General features: G+C 45.1%; 6 protein-coding genes across 8 annotated transcripts; 5 read left to right on the forward strand and 1 right to left on the reverse strand.

Moving 5' to 3' along the window:
• The first annotated feature begins 117 nt into the window (after positions 1-117).
• LOC6537727 (pyruvate kinase) lies at positions 118-3,174 on the forward strand. The gene is made up of 2 exons (XM_039375972.2): positions 118-281; positions 330-3,174. The coding sequence occupies exon 2, from the start codon at positions 501-503 to the stop codon at positions 3,009-3,011; it is 2,511 nt and encodes an 836-aa protein (XP_039231906.1). The 5' UTR covers positions 118-281; positions 330-500; the 3' UTR covers positions 3,012-3,174.
• A 426-nt stretch (positions 3,175-3,600) lies between these two features.
• On the forward strand, positions 3,601-7,583 carry LOC6537728. 2 transcript variants are annotated; one of them, XM_002098237.4, is made up of 7 exons: positions 3,606-4,889; positions 4,946-5,595; positions 5,646-5,831; positions 5,893-6,456; positions 6,522-7,043; positions 7,115-7,285; positions 7,347-7,583. In XM_002098237.4, exons 1-7 carry the CDS (start codon positions 3,720-3,722, stop codon positions 7,498-7,500), a joined length of 3,417 nt encoding a protein of 1,138 aa, XP_002098273.1. In that variant the 5' UTR covers positions 3,606-3,719; the 3' UTR covers positions 7,501-7,583. The 2 variants fall into 2 exon arrangements, with proteins under 2 accessions (XP_015048475.1, XP_002098273.1); XM_015192989.2 differs by lacking the exons at positions 6,522-7,043; positions 7,115-7,285; positions 7,347-7,583 and having other exon boundaries at positions 3,601-4,889; positions 5,898-6,055.
• An 86-nt stretch (positions 7,584-7,669) lies between these two features.
• Positions 7,670-8,862, forward strand: LOC26534565 (protein suppressor of variegation 3-7). Its single transcript, XM_015192990.2, has 2 exons — positions 7,670-7,826; positions 7,881-8,862. The coding sequence occupies exons 1-2, from the start codon at positions 7,792-7,794 to the stop codon at positions 8,761-8,763; spliced, it is 918 nt and encodes a 305-aa protein (XP_015048476.1). The 5' UTR covers positions 7,670-7,791; the 3' UTR covers positions 8,764-8,862.
• Positions 8,863-8,939: 77 nt separating this feature from the next.
• On the forward strand, positions 8,940-9,786 carry LOC6537729 (protein suppressor of variegation 3-7). Of its 2 annotated transcripts, none has more exons than XM_002098238.4 (2): positions 8,940-9,166; positions 9,225-9,786. In XM_002098238.4, exons 1-2 carry the CDS (start codon positions 9,068-9,070, stop codon positions 9,666-9,668), a joined length of 543 nt encoding a protein of 180 aa, XP_002098274.1. In that variant the 5' UTR covers positions 8,940-9,067; the 3' UTR covers positions 9,669-9,786. The 2 variants fall into 2 exon arrangements, with proteins under 2 accessions (XP_002098274.1, XP_015048477.1); XM_015192991.3 differs by having other exon boundaries at positions 8,941-9,166; positions 9,222-9,786.
• Positions 9,711-14,117, forward strand: LOC6537730. The gene is made up of 6 exons (XM_002098239.4): positions 9,711-9,910; positions 9,972-10,146; positions 10,208-10,787; positions 10,849-11,002; positions 11,060-11,152; positions 11,213-14,117. The coding sequence occupies exons 1-6, from the start codon at positions 9,867-9,869 to the stop codon at positions 14,001-14,003; spliced, it is 3,837 nt and encodes a 1,278-aa protein (XP_002098275.1). The 5' UTR covers positions 9,711-9,866; the 3' UTR covers positions 14,004-14,117.
• LOC6537732 (carbonic anhydrase 15) lies at positions 14,081-16,152 on the reverse strand. The gene is made up of 4 exons (XM_002098241.4): positions 15,941-16,152; positions 14,947-15,144; positions 14,628-14,890; positions 14,081-14,556 (listed from the first exon to the last, which is right to left on the reverse strand). Exons 1-4 carry the CDS (start codon positions 16,002-16,004, stop codon positions 14,170-14,172), a joined length of 912 nt encoding a protein of 303 aa, XP_002098277.2. The 5' UTR covers positions 16,005-16,152; the 3' UTR covers positions 14,081-14,169.
• Between the last annotated feature and the right edge of the window lie 1,044 nt (positions 16,153-17,196).

A 17,196-nucleotide genomic window follows, 5' to 3' on the forward strand; every position in this document is an offset into this window, starting at 1 on the left:
CAGTAACGGGTATCAGATAGTCGGGGAACTCGACTATAGCGTTTTCTCTTGTTTGTAATTTAAACGTGCGAGATCCACGATTAGTTTCTTATAGGTAATGATTTTATACGTTTTTGACAGGTAACACTATCCATTTTTTTTTTGTTTCGGTGTATCAAAATTAATTCAAAATTCATCCATACGCAAGAATTCTTAGCCAAGGGTCCAAAGTGCCCATATGTTCCACTTGCCTGTCAAACCTAAGATATCGCTGCTATGCCAGCAATTGCAAGAAACAGAAGGTACGTCGTTGGTTGGGTATCAATCATCCACTAATGAATCCTTTCTAGAAACCACCGAAGTTCCGGCTGGACCTTGGACCATTCGCCTCCCAGTTGGATTACCAGGCGCGACTGCAGTTTCAAGCACCTGCCCTAAGTATCCCCCTTAGCAGCATCATATGCACCATTGGACCCTCATCCAACTGCCCGGAAGTGCTACTGGAGCTCATCCGGGCGGGGATGCGGGTGGTGCGTATGAACTTCTCTCACGGCAGCCACGAGTACCACTGCCAGACGATACAGGCGGCTCGTAAGGCTATTGCCATGTACGTGGAGCAAACGGGTCTGCCCAGAACCTTGGCAATTGCTCTGGACACGAAGGGTCCGGAGATCCGGACGGGAAAACTGGCCGGTGGCGATGATAGAGCTGAGATAGAGCTAAAGGCCGGAGACAAAGTAACACTAAGCACCAAGAAGGAGCTGGCCGACAAGAGCACTAAAGAGAATATCTACGTGGATTATCAGAGATTACCTGAACTGGTCAAACCAGGAAATCACATTTTTGTAGACGACGGATTGATTGCATTAATCGTGAAGGAAGCAAAGGGAGACGAAGTGATCTGCCAGGTGGAAAACGGTGGCAAGCTGGGCTCCCACAAGGGAATCAATTTGCCAGGTGTTCCGGTGGATCTTCCCAGCGTAACGGAGAAGGATAAGCAGGATCTCATATTTGGGGCGGAGCAAAAGGTGGACATGATCTTCGCATCGTTCATCCGAGACGGAAATGCTCTGAAGGAAATCCGCCAAGTACTTGGACCGGCGGCAGAGTGTATAAAGATCATCTCTAAGATTGAAAACCAACAAGGTCTGGCTAACATAGACGAAATTATCCGTGAATCAGATGGCATAATGGTGGCCCGAGGTGATATGGGCATTGAGATACCCACAGAGGATGTTCCCCTGGCCCAGAAATCGATTGTGGCCAAGTGCAACAAGGTAGGCAAGCCCGTGATCTGCGCCACCCAGATGATGGAGTCGATGACGAGCAAGCCGCGACCCACTCGTGCCGAAGCCTCGGATGTGGCCAACGCTATTTTCGATGGGTCCGATGCCGTAATGTTGTCCGGTGAAACTGCCAAGGGAAAGTATCCGGTGGAGTGCGTGCAGTGCATGGCCAGGATCTGTGCCAAAGTCGAAGCAGTTCTCTGGTACGAAAGCCTGCAGAACAGCCTCAAAAGGGAAATCCGAACCAGTGCCGCAGACCACATTTCGGCGGTTACCACGGCGATTGCGGAGGCGGCTACGGTGGGTCAAGCTCGGGCAATTGTGGTGGCCAGTCCGTGCTCTATGGTTGCTCAAATGGTCAGTCACATGAGGCCGCCGTGTCCCATTGTGATGCTCACGGGTAGCCAATCCGAGGCGGCTCAATCTCTGCTCTTTCGCGGCGTCTACCCACTCCTCGTCGAGGAAATGGTTATTGGCAGCTTGAACTTTCGACGCATTATGCAGTCGGGTCTGAAGCTGATGGGCAAGATGGACATCCTGGAGCCGGGTCAGAAGGGATCGGTGGTGGTGGTCAATGCCATGTCAGCGGAAAAGGTAACCTTCCGGCTGTTCACCATCCGTCAGCAGACCAAGGAAGAACGGGAACAGGAGGAGCGATGCAGACAACTGGCTCTGGAACAGATCTGCAAAGAGAAGGCTGAAAAGGAGGCGTGCAGAAAACTCCAGGAAGCGGAAGAATGTCGCAAGAAAGAAATGGCCGAAAAATGTAAGCAGTCCGAAGAAAAGCAAAAGCCTTGCCCCAAGAAGTCCGAAAAGCCTTGTCCCAAGCAAAATGATAAAATCTCAATATGCAAGCAAATGCAAGCGGAAGCTGAGGAAAGAAATTGCAAGGAAGAGTTTGAGCAGATGTGCAAATTAGCCGAAGAGAAGGAAAAAGAAGCTGAAATGTGCAGGAAAGCGGAAGAAAAACGACGAAAAGAGGAAGCTGAAAGGCGTAGGAAAGCGGAAGCTGAACGAAGAAAAGCGGAAGCTGAAAAGTGTAGGAAAGCGGAAGAAGAACGAAGGAAAGCGGAAGCTGAAAAGTGTAAGAAAGCGGAAGAAGAACGAAGGAAAGCGGAAGCTGAAAAGTGTAGGAAAGCAGAAGAAGAAGAACGAAGAAAAAAGAAAGAGGAAAAGTGTAGAAAAGCGGAAGAAGAACGAAAGAAAGCGGAAGCTGAAAAGTGTAGGAAAGCGGAAGAAGAACGAAGGAAAAAGGAAGCTGAAAAGTGTAGAAAAGCAGCAGAAGAACGAATGAAAGAGGAAGCTGAAAAGTGTAGGAAATTGGAACAAGAAAGGAAGTGCAAACTGGCTGAAGAGAAGAAAAGAAATGAGGAGGAACTTAAGATAATAGAAGCAGAAGTAGCCAAACTGGAAGCAGCTGAGAACGCCAAGCGTTTGAAGGAGGAAGAGGAAAAGAAGGCGGAACTAAGGAACTGTAAGCTACTAAATGAAGCAAAGAAAAAGAAGGAAGAGGCTGATAGGTGCAAGAGGGAGCAAAGAGAAAGGGAGCTAGCTGAAATGGATAAGAAATGGAAAGAGTTTGCGGAAAAGAGAAAGAGAAAGAAGGAAGCAGAGATGTGCAAGAGAATTGAGGAGGAAAAACAGAAAGCCGAGGCAGAATCGGCCGATAAGCTTCTAAAATCGGTGTGTGAAAAACTTAAGCAATCTCTCTCGGATCCTGACAACTCAAAGAAGGGCAAGAAATAGATTGGAAACCTATGGCAGACTTTTATGGAACATTTTAAGTTTAAAATACAATGTTGCACACTGAATTCCAAATGAAATAAATTTTATATTGCATTTTCTTAACACTTTGGCAAAATTTTGAAAAGGTCAACTCTAAAGATAATAAAAGCAACATTTTTCTGAATATGCTTAATGGTTGTTATTTTGGTGTTCACCCATCTGAATCAATTTACAGAGCCGAGCAAGGCCAGAATATTTGTGTTCATATCTTTCATTAATACAAATTCTTCATTAATAAAAGTTCTTCATTAATAAAAATTCAAACCTACGCTCTCGTTAGCCAACACTAAACAAATAAACTGATATATATCGGATGCTTGAAAAACAAGCTATCGAAGCATTTAAACATAATACTTATTTCATAAATACTTCCAACATTATATTATAATGTCATTACGCACATTCACATTTCAATTTATAAGAACTAAGCACATAATCATTGGTATTCACACTTAAAAGTCATCATTAATACAATCAAATTTTCGATAATAATCGTTTACGATTGATTTCACCACAAGATGAGGAATATCAACTTTTTGAAATTAATCGTCTGCAACTGATTTCACCACAACATGAGGAATGGCGAAATAGTTCTCTCAGCTGACAGTGTTTATACCAATAAAAAGGCTGGTTATAGATTGTTCTTCATCGGGAGAAGAAGCAACTACCATGTCATTGCCCACGACCAGAGCCACCACGGCCACTACCACTCATGCTGTGGTCCAGGCTTTAGAAACGTATATTCAGAACCAGAATTTGCTCGGCGAGATCGCTGAGCTGGACGACATGCTGTACGATTTGGTGGCCATGCACAAGGACAACGAGCTGGCCTTGAAGCGGGTGCTGCAGTGCATCCACAACCTGTTGCAGACAAACAGCAAGTATAACGTTCGCTTTGGCCCAAAAGTGTTTCTCAAACTGGTCTCCGTGGTGATTGCCGACAGTCGTGAGGATTCGGCTAGCCGGCGTCAACTGGTGGCCAATTTACTGGTCTGCGTGCAGCTTCATATACGAAAGTTTCCGCGTATCGAGGCTAAGTTCGTACTGCAGCAGCTTTGGTCGCTGAGTCAGAGCAATGAGCGCCAACCACATGCGGCCCAGATTCTGGTACACCTTTTCGATGATTTTGTCAACAACTTGGGAATGGAATGCGCCCCGGAACTTCTTGTGCTAGCGCGGAATCTTCTGCAGTCTGATGTGCGGGACGATCGCCGCTCAGCGTATTTCCTTATGCGCAAGTTGCAGGAGATCGAGGATGTGCTTGCTGCTCTGCAGTGCAGCGAAGTTCAGTGGAGCGCGTATGTGGGCATCATGGAAAACCTGGAGGAGCAGCAGTCCCACCTCGTGCTGCCCACTTTGAGCACCCTGCTGCCACGCATGGGCTTGATGTCTAACAATTTGAGTGAGGATTGGCTGGGTTGGCTTAGGATTCTGTGCATACGACTTCTGGGCGACAACAACATCCTCGTGCTGCGCTGGACCCTGAAGTACTTCCTTTCCCATTTTAGCCTAGAACAGATATCACGCTTTAATCTTCTCATTGAATTCCTGTCTGCTACCAATCGAACGCAGCTGTATAATCCGGAGGTGCCCGATTGCCTCACTAAGCAGCAAATAAGTGATTTCGTTGCCGAATTCCCGGCGGAGATTTTGCTTGAAGCGCTTGTTTGCGTTCCCTGGCATGCAGTACCCCTGATTCACTGGCTTCAAACTTGGGAACTAAAGCAGTTGCCGGTGGTTTCCAAGGAGCTGCTGTTTCAGTTGGGCGCACGCGTTCGCTCCCTCCAAAATACAGTTTTACGTGGTGAAGCTATCAACTATGTAGTTTTCTCCCTAAGTGTAAGTTCAGCTCATATAGCAATTGTAAGCGTTATTTGACTCATAGCTCGTTACAGGCGACAATTGAAAGTCTGTCGTTGGGAGACGACCTGCTCTTCATGGAGTCTTTGTACAATACCATCGATCGGTATCAATCCCATTCTCAACTAGCAGACAAAATAAACAAATGCACCGATTTGGAAAGACACATTGCTAATTTCAACATTCGTTGCTGCGAACTTGTATCTCAAATGGACTATAAACACGATGTATTTGTTGCGTTCTTGGATAAACTAGGATCAGTTCCAAAAGCCAAACATGGCTGGTGGCGACTTTTACCCATATTTCTCCATCGGGAACTGGATCATCCGGAAAAATATTTAGATTTCTATCGCTCTGTCTATAATGTAGATACTTCTTTCCTTGAGAGTGGTGTGAGTCTAGAGCAGATGCAGCAGCACCTTCTTGATCAATTAGAGTGCCAGACCAGAGAGGAAAAGTCCTTTGTACGCGAGCACTCCGTGGATCTTTTCGTAAAGATAAATCTACCGACCTGGAGCAAGCTGGAAGATCTTAACCTAAATCCCCTGGAACTTTTGGATCAGGGCACTGAAGAAACATTTACCACCTTGTCGAATACTTTGTCTACGCATGATAAACCATTGGCTGACAAGAATGTGTTGGCCGCATTTATCTCGCGATTGGGAAAACTTAAGGCCAGAGAAACGTAAGTAATTGATATCAGCTAAGTCAAGTTACTAATTAATTGTTTCTCAGGCAAGCCATCCTCAAATATGCTGTGAAAAATCTTTCGCCAGAAGAGTATGAAAAGTGCGTAGTGGACGTTCTGCAGAAAAACACATTTCTTTTGGCTACAATGGACTGTGAAGATTATATTAAAGCACCCACCTCGTTTGTTATTAAAAAAATGGTGGAAGGAGAAACCACTACTGGCGATGCACGGCAAGAAAATAAATACTTTATCGCGAAATTCCTATATACAACGTTAATAATAATCCCGCAGCATAGAACGCGCTTTTGAGCAAATCTCGGATACTGGAGCCATTAGTCGAGCAGGATTTATTCACTATGCGAAGAACAGCACTGGTTTGGATATCAGCTCCATATGTGATGAATTGCTTAAAATGAATAATGACCTGTCCAGAAAGAAGCCACGCTATTTTGCAAACTGCAAAGAGCACAGAATGAAAATGCGAATAGGCAAAGCTTTGCTTGACCTAAGCGACAGATGGAAATGGTCGGAAAACCTGTGGGAAGCTGCCTTGTGCCCCAGCGATCAGCCTAATATAAGCTTTATGTACGAGTATCTTGTCGCCAAAATGCTGCCTAGCATCGAGCCATTGCTGGAGCAGTTAAAGCTACTGGGAACTCTAAAGCCGAGCCAGCAAATATCGCTTGTCTCTGTAGTCCACATATACTGCTTGTCTCGCTGGGAAAGTATAAACCATGAACAGCTTTTCGATGTGTTTGCCGTCCTGTTGCCTCTCACAATGGGAGCAAATTTTCAGACTCGTTTGCTGGCCCAGTTGGTTTTGCATCGGCTTTGTAACGAGTGCGATGTTCGTAGGTAATGCAATTGTTATTATATTTCCTCTTTTCGAATATTTTTAATGATAGTTTTCATATTTCTAGCATTCAAATCCCAGTAGCTGATGCGTTAAAGAAGTCCATTGAAGTAACATTGGGCGAAAAATTAAATGAATTTCAAAGCGAAGCTCGGCTTTTGTTACCGGAAATCGGTATACAATGCACTACATCCGTTTCGGATGCCATTCTGTGGATGACGAGTGCACCATTTGATGAGAACATCGGTTTCGTTAGCTGCTCGTATGCCTTTAGAATGAAACTAAGTCGCGCCCTTGAAACGTTTAAACGAAAACAATCGGTACTGATACCTGAGCTTGCATCGCCCTTGGCTGCATTGAACGGAAATGTGCAGCGAAAAATGAATCCCGTTGGAGATATATATCCGGAGAGTGACTTTGACGTTTCGAGCAAAGCTAGAGTTGACCACGAACTCATTGTGGTGGCCTCGCTTATAGACAAATTGCCAAATCTGGGCGGGTTGGCGCGCACTTGTGAAGTTCTGGGCGTTAAAACACTAATATTGGGTTTGAAATCACAGGCAGAGAAAAGCGATTTTACAAACTTGAGGTATGAACATTTAACATCGCGATATCCCGTTTATGTAGTTCCATGTAATTATTATAATACAATTATTTTAGTATGACGGCTGAGAAAACTTTGAACATACTTGAAGTGAATCCGGAATCGCTTGCTGGATTCCTGCTGGAAAAGCAAATGGAAGGCTATAAAATCGTCGGGGCCGAGCAAACAGCACACAGCACAAACTTTGTTGACTTTAAGTTTCCCAAGAAGAGCATTCTACTTTTGGGGTTCGTGACTAACGCAATAAGCTTATTTTTTGAAAACTTATTGTTTTGCATCCCTCCTCAGGCATGAAAAGCATGGAATTCCAGCCAACCTTATTGGATTCTTGGACTACGCCGTCGAAATTCCCCAGTATGGGTTGGTGCGCTCTCTAAATGTACATGTGGCTGGATCACTTTTTATTTGGGAATATTGTAAGCAGCACTTAACGAAGGAGTAGATCCATAATTTGACTACAAATAGCGCAATTCACAAATGCCTTTTACAAATTAAATAAATACATACAAATTTTGTACAAATGTATCATTATAGCTACAAGCTACTAGTTTTATTTTAAATATGTTTATTTGCTTACAGTGTAGTTAATTAATGTAACCATAACTCATGCATTTAAATGTTCGCGCCGAGTTATCGATAGGCACAATGTGTCGATGACCTGTTGGCGCTGGTGGAAAACAGCTGATTATAAAAACATAACAAACCAATTATAAACAACTTCGAAAAGACAGATATGAGCTTCTCGGAAAACACCTCCGATTCGGAATGGTAAGCCATTGAGCGTGGAAAATCACAAATTCTCTACAAAGATACTGCTTACAGGAAGGCGAGCAAGGAGAAAGTACAACGGACGGCTAAGCAATCATTAAAGCGGGACAAGGAGCAGAGAACTCTGAAGCCCAAATACAACCAGAAATTCTGCGAAAAGTGGCTCAAGATTTTCGATCCGTGGCTCCGACGGGCGGCCGAGGATCCCAACAAGCCCTTCTGCCGCGCCTGCCAGTGCACCATGGACTGCAATCGATGCCACCTGGTGCGTCACGAGCGAACCACCAAGCACAAGCGCAATCTGGAGGCACTGCTCACGAAGGGTGAAGGCGCGGCGCTCCAGGAGTTCCGGATTCGCCAGCAGCGTAGCAAGTACTATCACCAGCGTAAATTGGTGGTGATCGAGCCCATGGCTGAGAACCTCGAGTTGGAGACGTCTTCTCCTCCAGAACCTATCCCCATTGTGGCCGTTGCAGATCAAAGCTGCTCTTCTGCAGCCATAGAGAAGGTTACAGTACCCAAACAGGAGCTCTTGTCAGAGACAGAGACCACAACAAAGGTGACCGAACCCTCGTCAATTCATGCCAATCGCAGTGACTGCTCCTCTTCCGCCTCTAAGCAGGAGGGCATAAAGTTATTAAGGCAGATTCACCAGGACAAAAACGAGCTCATGGAATCCTTTCGAGAGCTCATGGGAAGCCAGAGAACACAAAGTCACACACCGCCGCCCAAGGAGAAGAATCATGTGGATCTGTTTTTCGAAAGCGTTAGTTCCAGCGTTAAAGCCCTCTCGCCAAAGTTGGTGGCGGAAGCCAAGATGCGGGTATCGCAGTTGATCTGTGAACTCGAGCTACGCGGCCTCAGTGAAGCCAGTCAAACGGACGCACTGAATCCAAACCCTCACGCTAATGAATCCCTCGTACTCCGCCCGTCATGACAAGGGATTGCCCATCAGCCTGGGCTTAGAGGCTTACAATAGTCAAGTGCATATATTAATTTTCAATTTTAAAATAAATTATATTGATTTTTATACGAACAATGTTAGGATGCTTTATTTGTTAGTTGCATTAAAAAAACTATTTAAAATAGGTGCCAGAAATCGTATCGGACTGCTTATCGATAACATCAAGTCGGCCACTGCCATCACCAATGCGCGGCTGTGTTTACTTACAATAATTGTTAATTTTGAACTAGTTATTGCTATTTAAAGTCTATAGGGCAGAAGTAATCATAACATAAGGATGTGGAGCACATCGAATGCGTATGAGAAGACGACCACTGAAAATGAGGACAGCGAAGTGCATGAAGATACGTACATTAAGGAAGAAGATCACATAGAGGTATCATTATTAAATTTACCAATCTTAAAGCGAAATAAAATTATTAAATTATTAGCAGCCCGAGAGGAAAAGTTCGCAGCTCATCAAGCGAAACAACATAGCACTACGGAGAAACCAGTTACCCTATTTAAGACCTATGCCGCAGAACCGCCAGGAACTTGTTAAGAGCATCGAACAAGATCGTGAACTTCTGGCGGCGTACTTCAAAAGATTGAGCTCCCAGCGAGATGAAGTCACTTCACCAGAAGCAGCTCCACCGGCAGCTGAACCGCCTGTGCCTCAAAGGAATAGCTACGATCTATTCTTTGAGAGCGCCTGCATCAGTGTCAAAGGTTTGCCACCCAAACTGGCGGCGGAAGCCAAGAGCCGCATCTCCCAGATTATTACCGAGTTCGAAATCCGCGCCATCTCAGAAATGGAGGAGCAGGAGCGCAAAATGCGGGCGCAGACCAGAATGGATAATGCGTCCGGGGTTGTCTACGAGTTTCGTCCCTGCTCGTAAAGTAGGTTGGGCGTTTGCCTTTCAAGCACCTTAACTCATCCTACACACTTCACATTCGGACGCCACCTAACTCTGGACTATCAAAATTCATAATAAAATTTAAAGCATTCTACATCCAGTTAACACACAGGCGGTCATTTGGTCGCGTTTCGGCCCTAAATTATTGTTTTTCGTTGATTCGTTGATAAAGGTGGATCGATGGCCGGAAAGCTAAAAGTATGCATCATTGGGGCTGAGGGCTGGTAGGTATTTTCGATGGCCAAGTCTTACACTCCTTTGAATGCTTTGAAATGTTTCTTGTAGGGGCTCGGCCATTGCCGCCGCCGTGAGCAACAATGTCTTGGAGGGAGACTTCGACAGCCGGGTGCATTTATATGTCTACGATGAAATGATTCGGGACACTGCCTTATCGGAGATCATTAACACTCGTCACGAGAATGTCAAGTATCTGCCTGGGATCAAGCTGCCCAATAACCTGGTGAGGAAATTCTTGCAGTATTTTTTTTATGTCTGCATTATACAAAATAATTTTGTATTAGATCGCTGTAAATGATCTTTTGGAAGCTGCCCAGAACGCAGATATCTTGGTATTTTCCACGCCGCAGGAGTTCGTTCAATCCTACTGCAACATTCTGTCTGGTAATGTTAAGGAATCTGCCTTTGCCGTCTCCATGACCAAAGGCTTGATGAGCGAGAATGGCGAGGGGATTGGGCTCGTATCGCACGCCATCAACGAGAGTCTGGGTATCCCGTGCTACTCCATGATGTCCGCACATAGTGCCATGGAGATGGCTCAGGGGAAGCTGTGTGAGGTGACCATTGGATGCAGCGATGATTCTCATGCCAAGCTGCTGATCGCTGCCATGCAAACCAATAACTGCAGAGTTATTTCTGTTAATGACGTTGATGGGGTGGAGCTTTGTGGAACGCTCACAGACGTCGTTGCCTTGGGAGCGGGTTTCATCGATGGAATGCGTCTAGGCGAGAACGCCCGGTTGGCTGCCATCCACTTGGGCATCAAGGAAATGATGCGGTTCATTAAGACGTTCTTTCCCTCAACCAAAATGTCCACATTCTATGAGAGCTGTGGCGTGGCCAACACGGTAGCTTCAAGCTTTGGTTTGTACAAAGAAAAATTCACCAAATAACAATGTATAATATAAACTTCTTACATTTAAAGTCGATAAAAATGTGACATTTGCCAAAAGCTTAATAACATCAGGCCAAACCATTGAAGAAATTGAAGCTAGCCTACACAGTGGCCGCAAGATTTTGGGTCCTATTGTGGCCAGTGATGTATATGCATTTCTGGAGAGTGAGCTTATGCAACACGAGTATGTAGAAACTGAATCCGCATTACAGCCTATATAAAAATCCTTTGAAAACTATAGATTTCCGCTTTTCACGGCCATTCATTTAATATGTCAAAGCGAAGCTCCGCCGGAACTAATGATAGAGGCACTCAGAAACCATCCAGATCTAAGGTAAGAGCGCTCTCAACTGTTCAAATTAACCTGAATCCATCATCATCATCTGCTTTACAGCAATTCATCTATTTCATATTTACTAAACCATGAAAAGAAAGAACTAAATACGGACCAAGGCCTGCCCGAACTGAGGACGGCTTTGGATAAGATACTGGCCGAGGCGGGGAACGAAAACGTTAAGAAGCTCAAGGTGATGGACGACTGGACAGAAGTAAACGAATATGACGTCGAGGAGACGTTCGAGCGACAAGTGGCGTCACAGGATTCCTCCCCTGAAAACGAAATTATGCCAAACCGTCTGAGTGTCCAAGCTGCCCGGCTTTATAATGACATTCGGGACGGTAATGTTGGGGTGGCCTTTAGAATGGACATAGATGAAGGCGATCGCCATGTGCGGCTCTTGCTGGAGAAGGAAGGCGTATTGTCTAGCTATGCAGACAAGTCTGCAGTTTCATCCAGATTGACTGCAGGCCAAGAAGATGACAATGCCAGGCTGGGACATGGGCACTCAACAAACACTTCCGATCATATGATTAGCAAAGGCATTCCCAGTGGCTTGACTACGAACGAAACGCCTGATGTCCTGGATTTGAGTTCCGAATCCGAACCACTGCAATCGTCTAAGCTAGACGGCCAGCTGATGGAAGATGCAGAGTCAAATTTCTCAGAGCGTTTAAAAGTGGATCAACTGAAAGAGCAGATTGATAAACAAGAAGCGGCCAATACTAAAGCCCAAGAAAATCTTATAAAATCTATAAGGCAAACTATTCAGGCTCTTGGTGATAAAGATAAAATGGAAAATTTAATAGCTAAAAGCAAAATGGAGGAGGACCCTTTTCAACTAAAAAACCAAGTTGAAGCGGAGACTTTGGAATTGAAAAGCCAAATGGAAGAGGAAGCTTTTGAACCAAAAAATCAAACAGAAGAGGAACCTTTCCAAAGTAAATTAGATGAGGAATCTGCTCAAGAAAGAGGCCTAATGGACGAAGAAAATGTTCAGCTTGAAAGCCAAATGCAAGACGAGTCTAGCCTATTGAAAAGTTCCACAGATAATTCCGAATTTGTTGGACACAACGCTGAGGAAGAGCAATCCATTGAAGAACCAACCGAAAACCAGTATAAACTAAGATCAGAAGCTGATAACCTTAAAACACTAATGTTCACCGATTCCGAGGAGAACCTGGAGTCCGAAAAGCACATTGAAATGAAACTTCAAGACGAACACGATTTTGATCTGGATGAGGAGCCCGCTATAGGGAAAAAAGACCGTACTTACACCAAAGAGAACTTGGAGCTCGAAGAGCTCCTTGAGTGGCAGAAATTAAAGAAACCAGATGGAGACCATCAACTTTATTCTTCAGCGGAACTGGAGGATTCGACAGCCGTTGAAAACCAGCCAAGGTTCCCCATAGAGCACGATGATAGGTTGCAGGATATGGATAGCTATCAGCAAAAGGAACTCGTTCAAGTAAGGGCTGAGAATAAAGAGATTAGCGGAGCCGAACGCGAAAAGGAAATGAACTTGGTTGGCGAGCAACGGCGGGATCAAAATCAAGATGAGGTCAACTTGCGCCAGCACAATGATATGAAGGCTGACGACACTGTCCACCACGAGTGGGATTGGCTAATGAACAATGAAAAGATCGATTCCGACGAGCAGAAGATGTTTGCCCACGAAAGGATGGAAACTCTTAGCGAGTCTGACCAGGATAAGCTGCAAAATCTTAACCATCAACTAAAGGAAGCCTTGCAGCATGATTTGGATGTGATGTCGGCTAGCAGGAGTAATGAATCAAATGATGTGCTCTCCGAGGAGGACTTCAATCCCAAAGCGGCTAAGAAAATTACGGAACAACCAGGAAACCCCACTCCCACCCAAATCCCCGCAGTTCCCTTGCCAGTAGTAGTACCTAGGAAACAATCCCAGATCCGCGAGGGCAGTCCACAGTTCCAGAATCAACCTAAATCTGTTCCACCACCCTCGCCAAAAACCAAACCACATGCACCCGTCGAATTTGGGAACATGGACGAAGTCATGGATCTGAATGAGTCGGCTTCGGAACGAAAGGTCCCTACGGGTAAGAAAATATCAAAAACTGAGGCGGTGATTGAGCCAGTCGCTAGGGATGTCTCCATTGCGGAGCCAACTGAGTCGTTGCACACCAAAGAGGAAACTTCACCAGCTAAGCAGAGGGTGCCGGAAAGCAAAAGGAAACAAAAAAGTGGCTCAAGAAAAACATCTAGTGATGCGGATCGCAGTCAGGCATCGCAAGAAACCGAGAAGCATCGGCAAACTACAGAACACCAGAAGGCACAACTCGAAAAAGTGGGTAAGAAGATCAGCGTTATGCGAAGAGGTCAGGATCGTCGGGTTAGCTACAAGGGTCACAACCCCTTCAGCAGTGAACCGGACCTAGAGTCTAGGCCACCGATGGACACCAGCTTTGAAAAGGACAAAACTGGCGACTACCAGGAACTTGGCCATCAGCGTCGCAAAGTAGTCGTGACGCCGCCCTTCCATCCGCCTATCAATCCTAGAGTACGCATACCACGACCACCTTTCGATGGACGGGATCACGAGTTCCACACGATGACTACAACGCCGGTGGCCAGACACCTTGCTCCGGCACAGAAGTGGTCGTCTCTGCCCACGACTCTAAAGCGGAATCGCCCCTCCCTGGTTGCCACCATACAGGTCAAACACTTTAACGCTCTGCCCAGTCAGGCGATGCCGAGCCCCATATTGAAGATGCCGATGGGAGTTCCGCGCACGCCCACGTTTTCAAAGATCCTCTGCGCATTGCAGTTGGGTTTGCTGGCCTCCTATCTCGCTTGCAGGAAGGACTAATTTTTGGACTAGTGGCTCGGCTTTTCGAGTCCCCCCATTGAAGCATTATCGGCTCTAGTGAATATAGAATACTTTTCTTTTTAAAACAATAAAAGGTGTTAGATTTAATCTTAATCAAAGGTGTTTGATTTCATCTAAATAAAGGGTGTTGGATTTAATCTAATGGCTATAACCATATCAGTTCTTGCAGGTGCTCCTGCTGCAGCGGCACTGTATGTTGACGGTGGAAGATCGCGCGATTCTCCTGCGATTGTAGTGGCCGAAAGTTCTTTAGCAACGGCCGACCGCGCTCATCTCGAATGTTCCAGAACTTCGGCAGATCCTGGTGCGAAATGGGAAGGACCTCACCGAACACATGCCACTGAACCACCGGTGAGCATGGCGGGGTCGTCAGGGAGCCCTTGTACGTGTAGAAGTTGCCCCTGTCCAGGCTTCCCAGCAAGGATCCAAGGGTGAGCCGTTCCTGCACAGTGTAGGTGGCATTAAAGTTGCCCAAATGGAGAAGGGAATGAAATATTTCAGTGAGTCCGGGTTGATAAAAAATGGGTCCCGACTGAAAGTGAATTGGAATAGACAAGTTAAGCTTAGATACAACAAAGATACAAATCCTGTATCTCAACTTACCCGAACAACCTTAAAGAGCACCGCCAGTACAGTAACGCCATCACGGTACCTGAAAGCCTCCTGAAGGTTTAGATACTTAGTGTTCCGGTGGACTATGTGCATTTCCAGATCATGTCTGCGTCCATTGAGCACGTGCTCCGAGCCCTTGCTCTCGGGCGATCCCCAATGGAAGTGCACGGCCTCCGCATCGTAGCAGTCCTGCAAGAGTCCTCCAGTTACGTATGGTCTCACGCCATAGATGGTCGTTGGAACCTGAAATTCCACTATCAACGGAATTGATAGGAGCTCTCTTTCACTTAGTAGTCCATCTTATAAGTACCTGTGTGTCCACTATTCTTAACTGTCACCAGCTCATCAAAGAACTCATCATAAAGCGCAAACACCAAAGGTGGCAAGCTAAGGGATATCACCTTGTGTCTACTAATCGCAATGGGCGACTGTTCGGATCCACCACAATGTGGGTATTTTTCCGGCCACCTCTCCGGGGACTTGTAGTCGAAGTCAGTCGACCTGAAATCTATGATAAAGTTATATAACTAAAATGTTAAGTTTGCTATATTATATTTAACAATTCTAGCAATTTGAACCACTTTTTGGGCAATCTTCAGCTCCCATGTTTAAAGAAATGAGTGATGAGACTCCAGCAAGACCACCAGTGGTCGTGGTCACTTTGCAAACCATTAGGAAGGCCGTTGGTGCAATTTCTGTACTTGCCAATTTCCAAAAACGTCTCCGCAATTTCAGCTATTTCGCAGAGTCTACGGTTATGTCTAAGCGTAGCATAATTGCTTGATTTGGGTCCGGACCATGGAAGAAGCCTCCTTTTGTTTACATTGTTCCGAGCGATGGATCGCACACGCCGCTCTTATAACAATGGATGGTACTTCGACATCTACTCCGCCCCCGAAATTGACGCGCTCATTGGGTTTCATGGGGCATTTGTGGATGCAAATTTAATTATTGTTATTATTTACAGCCACCGGCTTGTTTGCTATCCATTAGATGAACCGCGATGAGACAGTTTTATGGGCGTCGAGTGTGACATATGAGTATGAGGGTTCGGTATATATTTGATATAGTTTGGTTCAGCCGGAGGGGATGGCTCATAAATTCCCGTACGGGTTGAGGCTACGCAACAGGTGACGTTAGTTGCGGGTCGGAAAATCTCAAGATCTGGGGTACGTTGTCTGGGCGCGATCGGCCTGCTATCGATGGCGATGGCGTCTCAATACCAAGGTGATCCACAACCGTATCGTATCGTAGACGATTCTTGGGACGCGACACACCTCACTGGCTTGCATTTCGGTACTCACTTGCGGCGAAGGGCAGCAGAAACAGAAGTCGCTGATAGAAGTCATCAAAAGCCGGAAAGTGCATTTTCCACCTGATCACTCGCTATACGCTATCCGCTATACGTCTTCTAGTCGTCTGGTCGTCTTCGCCAATCTAGTCCAAATTCGCTCCACACAGTAATTCCTGACCGAAAGACCAAAGATATCCACGCACGTTGCTCTGCAGACTGAACCACGATCGGCTTAGGCCAAAACCTTTATACCAAAAGGGCCACAGTGGGCCACTGTCTGGGTTTTTGGTTTCCGTCTCGTGAACTGGGAGAGCAACATTGTCAAACGCTCCACGGAGCAGCAATAGATGGTAATCTCGACTCGAAGTTGTCATACCCGCTACGGGCACTGCTGTCTGAGCACTATTACCCCGAAATTAAAAACTATAATTGAAAAAAACTTGGTTCGATAGGGACAAATGCAGATTACACAAATTGAAGTTGAAATTCCTTGACATTACTTAAGCCGTCTGTTGTATAATGTCTGCAAGTGTCCCATCATGTTCCCATGTTCTGCAAGTCCCATCAAAAAACGTTTTATTTATTTAACTGAGAAAGGAAAAGTTTATTTCCTCAGACAAGGGAGTTTCGGATAAGTTGGAGATACTTCCCTGGCAACAAAATATTTCTAATATATTTAAAACACAATAAGGCACATTGCTTACTTAATATAGCAAATACAGATAAGGTCCATGACTTAAAATACATCGCAAGTGCTTCTTGTTACAACGTTTTAAGATATTTAAAGATTTTTTTTAAGAAAACCCACGTAAAACATGTTTGTTTTGATCTCTGCTTATGACATCCTCTCGTAAGTCAGATACACGGCTCTTTGGTTGGTTCTTGAATTACATGTTAATTTTGGAAGCCTGGCTTAGAAAGGTAGCATTCTGCAGACTCTTGAGATCCAGTTGCTGAGTTTTCGTCAGCTGCAGCTGCAGAATCGAAAGAGTTTTTATTATTTTAAAGATATATCGCACAATCAAAGATAATGTAGAACATGGCTTTTACATACTTTTTTTACTTATACAATGCGAACTTGAAACAGCTTTCAGGTGAGTTTACTTAATAAATCAGCTAAAATTAAAACAGAATTGTCGAAAGGCGCGGGGCAGATATCTCGATAGTAAAGTAGATAAAAATTGTAAAAGGAAAATTGTAAATGAAATTAGCCAACTTGTTTTTCCTACTTCATATAAAATTTAATGTTTAACTAAAATGCATATT

This window comes from Drosophila yakuba, chromosome 3R (genome assembly GCF_016746365.2).
Source record: "Drosophila yakuba strain Tai18E2 chromosome 3R, Prin_Dyak_Tai18E2_2.1, whole genome shotgun sequence".
Classification (NCBI taxonomy): Eukaryota; Metazoa; Arthropoda; class Insecta; order Diptera; family Drosophilidae; genus Drosophila; species Drosophila yakuba.

Coding starts and splice junctions, on each gene's coding strand:
- LOC6537727 (XM_039375972.2), top strand. CDS start 501: ATGCGGGTGGTGCGTATGAACTTCTCTCACGGCAGCCACGAGTACCAC.
- LOC6537728 (XM_002098237.4), top strand. CDS start 3,720: ATGTCATTGCCCACGACCAGAGCCACCACGGCCACTACCACTCATGCT. Junction 5,832..5,892: donor ACCACTACTGGCGATGCACG/GCAAGAAAATAA, acceptor ATAATCCCGCAG/CATAGAACGCGCTTTTGAGC. Junction 7,286..7,346: donor AAGAGCATTCTACTTTTGGG/GTTCGTGACTAA, acceptor ATCCCTCCTCAG/GCATGAAAAGCATGGAATTC.
- LOC26534565 (XM_015192990.2), top strand. CDS start 7,792: ATGAGCTTCTCGGAAAACACCTCCGATTCGGAATG. Junction 7,827..7,880: donor AACACCTCCGATTCGGAATG/GTAAGCCATTGA, acceptor TACTGCTTACAG/GAAGGCGAGCAAGGAGAAAG.
- LOC6537729 (XM_015192991.3), top strand. CDS start 9,068: ATGTGGAGCACATCGAATGCGTATGAGAAGACGACCACTGAAAATGAG. Junction 9,167..9,221: donor AGGAAGAAGATCACATAGAG/GTATCATTATTA, acceptor TTAAATTATTAG/CAGCCCGAGAGGAAAAGTTC.
- LOC6537730 (XM_002098239.4), top strand. CDS start 9,867: ATGGCCGGAAAGCTAAAAGTATGCATCATTGGGGCTGAGGGCTG. Junction 11,003..11,059: donor AGTGAGCTTATGCAACACGA/GTATGTAGAAAC, acceptor TGAAAACTATAG/ATTTCCGCTTTTCACGGCCA. Junction 11,153..11,212: donor AGAAACCATCCAGATCTAAG/GTAAGAGCGCTC, acceptor TCTGCTTTACAG/CAATTCATCTATTTCATATT.
- LOC6537732 (XM_002098241.4), bottom strand. CDS start 16,004: ATGCACTTTCCGGCTTTTGATGACTTCTATCAGCGACTTCTGTTTCTG. Junction 15,145..15,940: donor TCTGCTGCCCTTCGCCGCAA/GTGAGTACCGAA, acceptor ACTTTATCATAG/ATTTCAGGTCGACTGACTTC. Junction 14,891..14,946: donor TAAGAATAGTGGACACACAG/GTACTTATAAGA, acceptor TTCCGTTGATAG/TGGAATTTCAGGTTCCAACG.